General features: G+C 44.7%; 1 protein-coding gene across 1 annotated transcript in view; it reads left to right on the forward strand.

Moving 5' to 3' along the window:
* Positions 1-8,578, forward strand: part of ephb3a (eph receptor B3a) — a 31,815-nt gene extending 23,237 nt beyond the window's left edge. The window contains exons 12-15 of the mRNA XM_062404953.1: positions 1,027-1,242; positions 1,513-1,662; positions 3,596-3,789; positions 6,824-8,578. Coding sequence (XP_062260937.1) covers positions 1,027-1,242; positions 1,513-1,662; positions 3,596-3,789; positions 6,824-6,935 — 672 coding nt within the window. The 3' untranslated portion in view covers positions 6,936-8,578. The remainder of the gene's footprint in view (positions 1-1,026; positions 1,243-1,512; positions 1,663-3,595; positions 3,790-6,823) is intronic.
* The last annotated feature ends 5,304 nt before the right edge of the window (positions 8,579-13,882 follow it).

The raw sequence follows: 13,882 nt of genomic DNA on the forward strand, positions 1-13,882 counted from the left end.
CCACCGTGGCTTTGAAGGCCTGCGATGAATCATAGCTGTTTATACATCCATCCATCCCGGCCTGTTTTGCTGTCAGATCTCAGTGGAGTGTGCAGACTACAAAGCAGAGTGTTTATGGTTTTGTCATGTCACGTCTTGTATTCTTTGCCTTCTTGTTACTGAGTCTGAGAGATTGATTATGTCGAAAATTGTTTTGCTCTTGTATTAAATATTCAAGTCATAGATAGGAGCCTCGGCGCGCAGACACAGCTTTGTCCAGATTTGCCGAGTTATTATCTATCAGTATTTACTGTGCGTCGACATTCCATTGATTAGTTTTGGTCTAGCACAGTCACACATCGGCTTTCATGAGCCTTCACAGGTTTTCAGTGCTGAATTATTATGATCTCGAGTTCATCCCGCCGTGGCTCACTTCATAAACGTGGAGAATTGCAAATTAAACCTTGAAAGCCCTAATTTCAGATTTGTTTCATGCTTCTCAAATGTTCACATGAAAGGGCAAAAATCCGCAAATGGTGGACTTTGAAATGAGGGAACCGAGCTTGGAGCAACATGCGCTCCAATCCGGTCGAGGGCTGACCTTAAAGTTCACAGGGGAAAAAATGTAGAGAGGAAAAAAAAAATACTTGCAGAGGTCTGGTCGAGATTCCATTATCGCTGCTCCCTTGTTTGTTTGTGTGTGGCTGGTTGGTAGTTGTATGTATTGAGCCCTAATGGGTTTATTATGAAAGCAAGGGGTATAATTAATCAGCTAATTGGACAGCATGTGTGAAAAGGTCGGCTGTCAGTGACTGTCAGTAGCGGCCGTGAAGCATTATGACACATGTCATGTTTATGTTGCCTCAGTGACTGATTGGCTCCCTGGTGCTTTCCCCTCCTCTCTATCTCAAAAACCCCGTCCCTGTTGTCTGTCCCTCCGTATTTCTCCACATCCTTCTTTCCTCATTTTTCCTCCATCACTGATCCTCCTTCGTTAACCACCCTCTCCTCCTCCTCCTCCTCCTCCTCCCCTCTGCTCTTTTGCAGCTGAACGACGGACGCTTCACGATGACACAGCTGGTCGGGATGCTGCGTGGCATCGCCGCAGGGATGAAGTACCTGTCAGACATGAACTATGTTCACCGAGACCTCGCCGCGCGCAATATCCTGGTCAACAGCAACTTGGTCTGCAAGGTCTCTGACTTTGGCCTGTCACGATTTCTGGACGACACCTCCGCTGACCCCACGTACACAAGCTCCCTGGTCAGTATAGCGTTGTGCGTTCTGCTCTTGTGTGTTTGTTTCCTCCGTGTGTGTTTAATTGCGCTTTCTAATTCGATCCCCTTCACTTGACTCACATATACACACGGACGCATGTGTGACTCATCATGTGTGCCAATATTTTCGTTAGCACGTCTGGTAAATTTGCATGTGTGTGTTCACGCGGCCTCCCCGTGTCGTTGGCTGATTGTGATGTCTCCCAAGGTGTTGACTCCATCCCCTCTCTCTCTCTCTCTGTGTGTGTGTGAGCAGGGAGGGAAGATTCCCATCCGGTGGACGGCGCCAGAGGCCATCGCCTTCAGGAAGTTCACCTCTGCCAGTGACGTGTGGAGTTACGGCATCGTCATGTGGGAGGTGGTGTCCTATGGAGAGAGACCATACTGGGACATGAGCAACCAGGATGTGAGTTACGGCGAACACAAATCTACAGACCAACGCAGGAGTTGTGTGTGGAAGTTTCTCTGAGCTGCGGTGGCCATGATTTCTAGCGTGACATGTTGGACCCGGGCCTGTGCAGTTGTCTTTATCTCCTCATTGCAGACGCTGGTGCAGCTGTGTGCCTCTGTTCTTGTTTTTAACAATTCATTTACAGCCCCAGTCTGCCCACCTTCCACAAATCCATACTGCAAATCCTCCTTCCCCACACACACACATAAAGGCTTTTTTTTTACGGGCGTTGTTACCTGAAGGCTATCTGCGCTGCGCAGACATCATAACTACAGCAGCAAGCTCGCAGGAAAGAAAAAGAAATCTCTGGGTTCCTCCTCTTGAACAAAGTACTGAAGCGGCGTGTACACCTCCACTTTACTCTCGGAGGAATATCTGCTCTGTATTGGGCTTCAAAAAGAGGAGTTGTAACGCTGATAGCAATAAAGCAGAGAAGGAGCCGAAATGAAAAATGCCAGTAATGTATGTATAACTTTCATAACAGAACCCACACGCACTAATGAAAGCATCAAAGTAGCGGGCCTCTATTGTTCCCGGCAGCCTTTGTGCCGCAGTCGTCGCTCAATAAGCAACAGAGTCGACAAATAGGAGATATAAACAGAGGTACTCGTTCGACATGAAAAAAATCAAAGGACAAACAGCAGGGGAAGACGAGTGCAGCAGAAAGGCTTTATTGCTCCCAAATGGCAATTTTGTCATTGTTGTGGGGAGTTAAAGCCCATACAGAGTGTATGGAGGCTAATGTAGTTGCTTGGCGAAATCAAATCAATGAGCAAACGCTTTCATCCCCCACTTATTGTCTCTGCTGTCAATCATGGCTGTTTTGAAGTGACAACTTTGAGAATGCTTGAGAAAAAATAGTTTGTGGAGTTTTTGTGGAGGCAGATGTGACAGACTGAGCGGAGGATCCGGCTAACGATGGACAAAACAACGACAACGAGGGATTGTTCTTCCTCTGCACCAGCAAAGCAAGAGTGAGCAGTAATCAATGAGAAAGTGAGAGTGTAGAACTTTGGGTGTTAGCGCTATGAGGAGGCACCACAACAAAGTTGATCAAATCTTTCTGTACAAGAGAGTCAAAGGTTCAAAACGGGTCAAAATGTTGCAGTAAATGTGAAAATGAATCTTTATATGACTGTTTTTGCATCTTTTGTTTTGCTCTGGTGTTTTTGATGAAATATCTTCAGAATCATTGGATAGATTGGGTTGAAAGTTTGCACAGATATTCATGGTCCCCGGAGGATGAACTGTAATCGTTTTGGTGATCCCTTTATTTAAAAAAAAAGGGTTGGAAAGGTGTTTCTGAGACACTTATTTGGTGAAATCCTATTCACTTTTCAATAGTCGTCTGCAAAAAAAGTCCTTTCAGCCTCTGCTGGGCCTTGTTTAAGTTGCCCATTAGCATGTTAGCATGTTCACGTACTAAACTAAAATGGTAAAAGTTTTCAAAAACTGAAGCATTTTAGCATGTTGATATTAGCATTTACCTCAAAGCAACCCAATGTTAAAGTACAGCCTCACATACAGGGGTGTTTCAAAGGATTCTAGGGTCCAAGGTAAAAGGGACCTGGGGTTCTACTACAAACCAAACCGAAATCCCCACCGCCCCACCCCAAGATACATGATAACATACATCATTATTCATACATTTTCTACACAAAGTGCATGCTCTGTATACATATTAGCAATAGCGAAGTTGTAAACTTTGATTGCCAACCTTCACAACCACTAACAAAACTGCCGTAGCTAACGGTGTCACGGCCCCCACTCAGTTTTGGGTCCCAGGCAATTGTCTCCTCTTCCAACCCTGTTGCAACGCCCCTGCACACATATAGCTGCTTGCATTGCTGGTAAATCTGAGCCTTAATGACGTTTCCCTGTTGCTCAGGTAATGACGGCGGTAGAGCAGGACTACCGTTTGCCGCCGCCCATGGACTGTCCCATGGTGCTGCATCAGCTGATGCTGGAGTGCTGGATGAAGGAGAGGAACCTGAGGCCTAAGTTCTCGCGCATCGTCAGCACCCTGGACAAGCTGCTCCGCAATGCCGCCAGCCTGAAGGTGGTGACCAGCGGCAACTCAGGGTAAGACCATGTGCAGGACTTGGTGTTAGTATGCCTGAAACAGTGGTTTGTCGGAGGTATCATCTAATATCATCTACATGTACTTACTGTTAAACCATACTTTTGTGTCGACACAGGCTTTTGACAAGAGGGTAATTGTTCACACAACTGCTGTGGTCAACACATATAGTACTCTTGTTACCGGAGTATTAGATTAGCATTCTGCACAGGTCCTTAAATCAAAGATGTTGTGACAATAGCAAGTACACTGCCCCTACTGTCCATGTGGGTATTGCATCATGCGCGAAAAGCCGAAATGACGATAACGTGACACTATTGCACTTGGTTGTACCAACACAGCTCAGCTGTTTCTCACGGGCGCCATCCACTGCACAAATTGATTGATGCAGCACCCCCAACCCCCACCTCTGACTCCAACACTGGAAAGGTGTGGGTGGAGGAGGCTGCTGCTCCACCAACTGCCAGGCACCTCGTTTGAAGCGCACCGACACCTTAATTCCTCACTTAGAGACGCTGCAGAAGTTTTCTCACATAGTTTTGTGTCATGGATGGTAACGCACCTTTGTTCTCCAGCTGCCTCTGAGACGCTGAATTGAATTGAAAGAAGTGGATGGAGCATTTTTGCTTTAAGAAAATATGTTGCAATTTCACTTCTTATTAGAGCAAAGCACTTCACCGGTGCCACCTTGGCAAGTTTCTTGCGAGATGTATCAGCTTTTCAGGCAATAGTTACATAGAATTTATTTAGAGTTTGAAGTTGACTCTTTCTGAGTGGCTATAGCAAGATATTCAGTTTCAATGAGTTCTCAACCATGCACAGAACTTTGAACCAAATGTTCAACTAAAAGTACTGAAAGCTACATTCCTACAAACCTGTTTCCCTTTTGAAGAATCTCAAAGACAGCCACCAACAACAACAACAAATAATTATAATAATTATGATAATACATTTTCTTTGTATATTCCTTTATACAATGCTTAAAGACACTTCACACATGTTAAATAAAAAGAAAGCAAAAGCAAATAACAAGAAATACAATATACACATAATGAATTATGTATTTGTATGTATAATATATATAATATAGGTACTTACTGTAAGTTTTTATATAATATACTTATGTAATATGTGGTAGCAAGTTTCCTGTGACTGCAATATTGACTGTTGTTTGAGTCATAATATAAAGTATTTGCATTAAGCTGCTACTGTTCAATATAGGCACAAAACGCTTTGAAGGTTTTTACTACAGCCACAGCAGAAATAGAGCAGAGACAAAAAAGAGGTGAGGCAATTTTTCTCTCTCACTTGGTGTGAAATGGTCTCCTGCTGTGAAGCTGAGGACCAAGACTCCACCTGGTGCAGAGACGAGCCTCTGGGCTGTTAGAATAAGATGTCACTGTAAAAAAAAAGACTGCCGGCCTAAAGAGACTCACAACAGCTTTCATGCCTATTGGGTCTGGTTTGTTTTATGTTTTCAGTTGATTTGGGAGGATGCTCGAGCTGCGACACAAACATCCGCTTCCTTTTCACTGACACTTCCTTCTGAAGTTTACAAGTTGACTTACTCATAGGTAGCCATCTACCTGGTGGAGACGAGTTGTATTTCAGGTTATGTCTGCATCAAACATGTTTTTACCAACATGTTTGTGAGGCATTTTGTTATTCTGGCATCAAGTCAACAATATGATTGGTGCCGGTGTAGGTGCTGGATCCTCCGCTCTGCAGGGATGTGTAATGAATCAAGCACACATCCTAAACTCTGCGACCCTGACTACGAGATGGTTTCCTGTGTCGACAGGTACAAAAGGCTGAATTCATACATCCAGTATCCAAGTCTGGTACCAGCTCCTTGGCTCACAGTTTCACTCTGTGACTGAGCCCCAAGGGCGATCGCTATGCCAGGACTTGAGCTCAGTGAGGCTAATTGTGTGTGGAAATGTAATGGCTGACCTCGGCTTAATTCCCCTATACTTGGCTGGATTCTGGAAAATAGGTGATAGGACAGACAGCAGCCAGAGCTGCTGATGTGGAAAAGCAGGAAGTGATGAAGTGTGAGTAATAAGGGAGATTGAGGAGAAGCTAAAAGAGAGGAATGTGTTTAATTAGGTTGCTAATGAGCTTTTTAATGCATCAGGGGAGGGCGCGCCCGATGCTATGATGGGCGAATAGGAGAGGGATGTGTGTGTGTTTGTTTGTTTGTGTATGTGTGTGTGTGTGTGTGTGTGTGTGTGTGTGTGTGTGTGTGTGTGTGTGTGTGTGTGTGTGTGTGTGTGTGTGTGTGTGTGTGTGTGTGTGTGTGTGTGTGTGTGTGTGTGTGTGTGTGTGTGTGTGTGTGTGTGTGTGTGTGTGTGTGTGTGTGTGTGTGTGTGCATGTTATGTTACGTGTCGCTGCGTGCGGATGACATGCCAATGATTAATTTATAGCCTCATCTGTATGCAACAACAAGAGAGATAGGCAGAGCGGGAGCAGGAGGAAGAGAAGCAAAGAGAAAGGATCATTTTGTCTGAGCATGATTAAGAGAGCGTCTCCCGTGTTTCTGTGTGCGTCTGATCCGTTGAATTCTCTCCGCCGCTCACCTGCCATTGGCTGGGCAGCGATTGCCGGGCGAGATAATGGAGGGAGGGGGAGGATATGAGACGCGGCGCTATCTGTAGAGTATCTACAGCCACGAGGGCCTTAGAAACAAGGACACTGGCCGAGGAACAAAGGACACTCTGAGGCTGCAGCGCTTCTCCCGAGATAGCTGAGAAATATCCAGAACTTTTATTAAAACTGGAAATGTGATGAATGAGCTGGATTCTTCTTACATAATCTGCAGCTCGGTTTTTAACTCACTGCTGCTGTGTTTTATCGTTTATAACCACGAGGTCTTAGTTATACGGACTATGCAGAATATAGCTACTCTGTCACTAAGACGGATTAGGCCTTTATCCACATTCAATGAGAACACTTAGCGCTGTAATAATGAGCTGTATCTTTAGTTTTAAGTGCCTGTGAACCTGCTGTTGACCTGCGTGGCTTTGTGTTGGCAGGGACCTGCTGCGGCTCGGAGGAACGCTGCCAGGACACAACAGGAAGAGTCCGGACAGCAGTCAGGAAATCGTACGGCAACAGATGAGCCAAACTCTCCCCATCAGAGTGTGAGCTGAACACACGTCATCGGAGGACGCAGGACGAATGAGAAACTACCTAGAAACTCTGCTGCAGAAAGAGCCTAATGTAAAATATTAAAAGAAGAAGATAGAAGGAAGAAACTGCAGAGACTGGAGACTTTTTTTTTTCCCCCGACTGGAGATTTAATGTCCATTTAAAGAGAACCTTCCATCGCAGTTGTGTGTGCTCATTACTTGACACTTTCTGGATTTGTATAATTGACATAAACTTCCTATTGCCCCCTCTCAGGTTGTGTTTGCATGTCTGCATGTGTTTTCTGCTGGTTGGGAATCAATCCCTCCCTCTCTTCCACCCCTGACGGAGGATGAGAGAGCTCACACAGATGATAGGATTCAGTGTCTATAACAATACAACAGTGCCAAAACTCTTGAAACCGCTCTACATCTGTAGACTTTCAGTCCAATGTTGTTTTTTTCCCAACCCAACCCAACCAATGTTCTTTTATTTTGCAAATTTTTCTTTTTCGAAAACCAAGAAAAAACAATGAACCTTACTTTTCATCCGCTTCCTCTTAAATACCGTCTTCCATGTGTACCGGGAGATAAACTTGTTACAAATGTGTACAAAGCATCTGAGTCTTCACACCGTCTCTCTCTCTCTGTGGGTCGGAGGGGAGATGGAACTGACACTGTGCGGGACACGTCATGTGCATGCCAAAGTGGACGCTTCTTCATGGGAAAAGTACAAAAAACCAGTTCCACGTTTACTGTTGCTTTGGTGGCATCTTGCTGTATGGACCTTTAACGTCCATGTTTTTCCTAATCTTATTTGATTCATATAGGCATTGTTTTGAATGCTAAGTTATTATCTATTATTGCAAAGAGGTGTTTTTTGTTGTTTTTTTTTTACGAGTACCGGGGCTTCAACTTTTTTATTACGATGCTTGTTTTTTCACACATGTACAAAACCAGACAGAAAATGAATGAGGGAATCGAGAAGGAAACGTTCTGCTCAGACCTTTAAAAAAAAAAAAAATACACTGAGGAGACTTTCGAGATCGCTGTTCGGCATTATTTTGTTTTTTAATGAAAAGTGCCCGTGGTAGTGCTGTTGTTGTATCTTTTACTTTGGCGAACATGTTGCAGATCAGCGAGAACTAACAAAGGTCACTATCCACATGATGGCTCCGAGACCTTAATATTGACCAGACCTACAAACTTGGATGTTAAACAAATCACTCACTGGTTTATTTCGCCCGACATGTGTTTCCTTCAGCACGCCACCTGTCAGCGCAGTTCTCTATCTAAAACAACTGTCTGTATATAATACTGTATTTCTATTAGACCAATCTGCTCAGCATTTACTTGATCTGACCTGACTTTGGCCTCAATGACCCTTGTTTCTATGCTTGTTTGTTTATTGTGGAGGAGCAAACAAATCGCAGATTGCAGTTTAATGGTCATTACATATCTGAAACTATATGTCACAATGAAAACAGAAAATCAAACGTTGTGTCTGTTAAGGCAGACTTTTTCCTGTGCAATTAAAGGTGTATTAGATTGTAAAAAAAAAAAAGGAAGAACAAAAAAAAACGCCAGAAAACTAGAACAAAAATAAGCATTTCTCTTTCAGTATTTTTACGATAATCATATGCAAATAAATTATTAAACGGATCTCTGGTATTCTCTTTGATTTCTCGGCGGGTTCACCAGGCTGAGGTTCCAGGTCTCTGCTCATCCGGCCGCGGGATGAAAGGAGGGAATCGAGAGTGTGTTGTACCACCTCAGTCGGAATATCACAGCAGCTTCGGACGGACTCATTAGGATTTAAGACGAATCAAAGGCCGGTCCACGCCGCTCGCCAATTAGCGTGACCACAGGACTATTCTGGGGATTTCAGTGTCGGCTGCCTCAGCTGCTGCTGGACAGGCTTCAAGGAAGCAAAGTTAATCTGGCGTCACACCAGATGTCAATGTTGTTCGGCTTTAATCTGGTAACCGGGACACAAACTGGGTCTTTTCTCCAGAGTGATGCGGAAGAGGGAAGCTGTCACCCCCTGGTTTTATTGACCATGGGGGAGGTGGCGCTCTTCAAGGGTTCATGATTAACCATATATGACTGGCTGCAGCTGTATGATGTTCCTACAGTTGTGTTTTTCACATGTTCTTTAATCTGCTACAATCACACACTAGACCAACACAAAGCACACATACAAATGCACAAATATGCACACACACACCGAGCCACGGAGTATAATTCCACTGGGCGACCCAGGCAGCATGGCATTCATCATGTGTGTCAAAGCTTTTGCAGGCAGATCACAGATAACCGCTTTGCGGTGTAACTGGTCTTTCTGTTGAAGCAGTAAATAAGATGTGTACAAGTGCTTGACCTTGCAGGAGAACACTGTGCATACAAACCGGTTCAGGACGAGGGCTTCCAGTGAACAGCTGCATTGTAAGAAGTCATTCTGAAGAGCGTTCGGCTTTGAATTCATCTCTGAAACAGCAATTATTCTACATGCTGGGTATTTTTCCATGACATCTGAGATCTGACACAGTGTCAAAAGTGAGGATTTGCATCCTGTTTACCAGTAAACACTTGAAGCTTTTCCAGCTTCGCCGGCCACTGGGGCTCACTGCTTACATCACAGGCAACACCCGCCAGCCGCCATCTCCTGAGAGCTGGAAACGTAGCGTTTTATTCCCACTGCTGCATATTTAAAGATGATGCAAAATGGCAGCAAACCTAAAGGAAAATATCTCATTACTGTATTACACACCATTAAGTGATGAAAAATCTGCAGTGACAGTTTCTCACGGCGATTTTAATGAGCATGCTTGGTGGAGTGAAACCTGAGGAAGCGATGGCGGGATGACGGACAGGTTTTTATTCCATGGCTGCTGGTTGCTTGTCAGTGACCAGACAGTTGGAGGGTTCGCCGTCAAATCCCTCCGTCACCAGAGAGATCCCGACAATTAGTGCGAGATTAACAGCAGCTCTGCCGTCAGACCCCCATGTACATAATCCCACACAAACACCGGGCCAGACCGGACACGGCAGGGAGAGAAAACACCGCAAACACACACACACACTCAACTACAACTGCAGACGCTCGGGCACTCGCTAGCAGATCTGCAGGATTGGCAGTGATTTGTTGGATTTAGCTGCGGCTACTTGTGCAGTACCCCTCCTGAATGCACCAGTCAGTTCTCTTCCGGGCTCAGAGCACTCATATGCCATCCTGTCCAAAGCAAGTTTAATGCCTCCAATTACAGGGGGTCTGCAAGCAGGCAGATTTGGAGCGACGAGGCTTGGCAGGAGAGTTTGCTACGCATCAGGGCCTTTTAACAGAGAGGTGATTTGCCTGTGCTGGTGCTGAAGCTGCCTGTGCCGGCTCATCAATGGAAACCTACCCTCTTCATTGTGAGGCGCATGCAGCACCAAGCCCAAACAGTGAGGAGAGACACAAAAATATCTTCCTATTTTTTTTCAAACTTTGTGGAGGAGTATCTGCATCTCTGCGCTGCAAGCACAAACGGAAATCAAAGTCTTTTCAGCAACGAGTTTTATGTAAAGCTGGTTCTGTTTTAATTAAGCTGCCTGAGTGTTATGATTTGAAGGCAGCAAATGAGGGAAACGGTGAATACACACACACAAATGATAGCTGCTGCTGAAACATTACGTGTGAGGTGTCTCAGTAAGTGCTCCGTGTACGACAGTCAACGGGAAAAAAATAACTCAACTCAGCTCAGCTATGACTTTATTAATCATACATTTATGTTTATGTTCTCATGATAATATACATCATCAAAAGGCTCAGAAACGTGATATATTGCTGTTGTTTGGTGTTTATAGTGATTCTTGTAAGTGAACTTGAAGGGGCAATCAAATATTACACAAACTGTTTAATACATGTTGTGTCGAAAAGAAGTTCTAATATTATCGCTTTTACACAAAACTTGGCAGGGACAGTAAACACAGGTTTTTTAAATGCGAGTAAACCTGCTAAAAAAGGCAACTCCTTTCCCCTTGCCAGCAGAGGAGTTTGCTTTTCTGTGCTTTCCCCTCGTTGAGTCATGGTCGATGTCACACAGGTACTGGGAACTGAGGCGCTCTCCCAGCTGTCGCTGCCTACCCCTGTTCCATTTTCCAAAACACTGTTGCAGGTTGTTCCTAAGATGTAAAAAAAAAAAAAAGTACACAAATAGTACATGCTTCATGCAGCGTCAGCATCTAGACTTCCAAAATAAAACAAAAACCTATAGCGTGTTCACTTGTCATGTTTCCAGCAGAGCCAGAGCCGATTAAAAACCAGTGTCCACTGCCTTGTTATAGGAGCTGGGAGTGAATGCAAATCAAATCCACTCACATTACAGCCTAAAGTCAGGTGAGAGTGTGTGGTAGTGGGTTTCTGAACTGTGTAAAAGGGGCTTGCGTTGTCTTCAGGAGTATAGCAGTGATAGGTATGAACATAATATATCACACACTTCATTATAATAAAGAAATTACTCTAATTTTCCTTATATTTAGAGACTAATTAACAATTAACTTGCAATTTCCACTTTTTGCTTATAAATCGACAACTCAGAATGAAGCTGTAAAGTTGCGGGACCGTTTCTCTTTTTAAATCTAAAGGAATGGATTACATTTAGCATTTCTCCTAACCAGATTATGGTAATCTTGTTAAAGATAATCCATTACTCCCTAACCCCGCTCTCCAAGTGTTATGGTGTGAACATTTCGACGTAGCAGCCGGCACTGAATGCAACTGTAATCTGTGCTGCGGCATCACGTCTAATGAAAAATAGAAATGAGGAGCTACAAACGTCTAATTACTGAAATACTCAATTTCCCCCTCAAATGACTTTTTCACATTTAATTAAAAATGCTGCAACACAGAAACACCCTCACACACACACACACTCACACACACACACACACACACAAATAATACTTCCCCTTTACCTCCCAGCACTTTCCTTATGAAAGCCCTTAGTGTTGCAGGGACTGATGATTAGCATGACAGTGCACTTTGTGCTCAGAGAGGCTCCCCCACCTCCGCCCGAGTCCGATCCCCGATCTCTGCAGCGTGATCCATTAAATGGACTCTGAAGCCCTGACCATTGATTAACGGGTGTCAGTGCCCTGTTGTGTTTACAGGACAGGACACAGTGCATCAGAAAGGCGTCCGCTCTCTGCCTCCCTCCACCCCACCACCCCTACACCGCTGCTTCCAGAGCTGCTGATCTATGGGCCACAGCCACACACAGTTTGAGGACAATGTGCAGGGACAGAGCAGCAAATGAGGTCGGGAGGAGGAAAGGGGAAAAAAGGGGGAGATGAGGAAATGGAAGGATGAGGAGGAATTGGGGATGAATCGCTGTTGCCTGTATGTTTGGATCTGTGTTGTTTGTGCTGAGGCACAGCTGTGTCACAGACTACTTCTTGGCAGGAACCATTAACGTCTCCAGTGGTTACCTGGCTCCTGGAAATCCCATGTTCTGTTCCCCAAGTATGGAAAGCCCCCCGTCAAAATGACACGGACATTTGGAACTATAAGCCAACAGGAGAAAATCCAACACGTGTACATGGCTCGCTCCATTTTCCGTGATGCTGTTAGTAAAAGCTTAAAAAGAACTCCATTCCCAATAAGCCCCAGACCATGCTGAAATAGAGTGCAGTCTTTTTATGGAGTTTACCTTGTTCGGGCCAGAATCATTCGCAACAGCACGAAAATGCCCAGAACATTCTGGTGAGCGGCGGCACCCGGGTGGAGCCTGCAGGCAGCAGGACCTGATAGCTCCGTCTCAGTGGTCACATCTGTTTCAGAGGACCTGGTCTTCGAGAAGGAGGTCAGCTTCATCCATCATCAGCCACGTTGACCACGTCGGCCGAACCCAAAACAAGAAGTCTGGTCGTCTTGTTGCATCACTAGCTGGTCCCAGCCGTACAGCCGTTGCCCAGCAACAGAGCTATGGACGAAGTTCTTAGGTTGATTCAAAAACTTTGACATTTTTTGTTTTTTTAACAAGTAAACTGTTCGGTTTAGCACTTACATTCCAAAAGAAATTATGCTGACGTTTTCTCCGCACTTTTTGCAGCAACTACCTCCTTGAAAAAACCTTTGGGAGCTGTAGTCTCTTTTACTGGGTGCACTGTGTTTAACTCAGTTTGAATTAGTTGTACTGGACGACTTTTTGAGAAACAAGAAGAGACCACATTCTTTTTCTAGAGGAACAGAGAGAAACATTTAGGGGCCTAAAAGAGTCTGGACATGACATCAGGAGTTCAGCACTTTATAGTTTGGACACAGCGTATTTTTATCTTTTAGCACAGACTAAAGACTTTCTGTACAAATGAACCAAACAGGATGCTAATTCGTCTCTGTTGAACAGTTGCAGGCGTTTCCACTTTACAACACGAGAGTGGAATCAATCTTCTCGTCAAACTTTCAGCTCGAAAACAAATGAGCTCATATCCTAAAATTTCAAGCTGTTCTTTTAATTGGTATCTGCTCCCGGGACTGTGATCGGGTGAGGATCTGACATCTCAAAGCTGAAATGTGCGCGTGTTCGCCCGGGAGCCTCTGACTGAGCTGTCATCCTGCCATGAGGTGACAAATCATCAAACACTGTGACACTGTGTCTATTGTGCACTGTAAAAAAAACAAAAAAAACCCACAATCCAGCCTGAATCCAGGGCCGCATCACACTGCCAGGGTGGGTTTCAAAGCACCCGGGCAAAGGGCTCTTGGTGAATGGAGGGGCCAACACAGATCATTAGCATGCATGTGAATGGGCCGGAATGAAAGAGCAGATTATGCATTTGTATGTTTGCAGATGAGATAGAGGGGTTTAGGTCCCTCAGCCCAGTTTGAATCACAAATCCCCACTGTGATGGGGAGAAGGAAGAGACAGACTTTAGGCTTTTGAGTAAACGGAGTGTGTGTGTGTGTGTGTGGGGGGGGGAAGCAGA

The sequence above is a fragment of the Platichthys flesus genome, chromosome 14 (genome assembly GCF_949316205.1).
Source record: "Platichthys flesus chromosome 14, fPlaFle2.1, whole genome shotgun sequence".
Lineage (NCBI taxonomy): Eukaryota > Metazoa > Chordata > Actinopteri > Pleuronectiformes > Pleuronectidae > Platichthys > Platichthys flesus.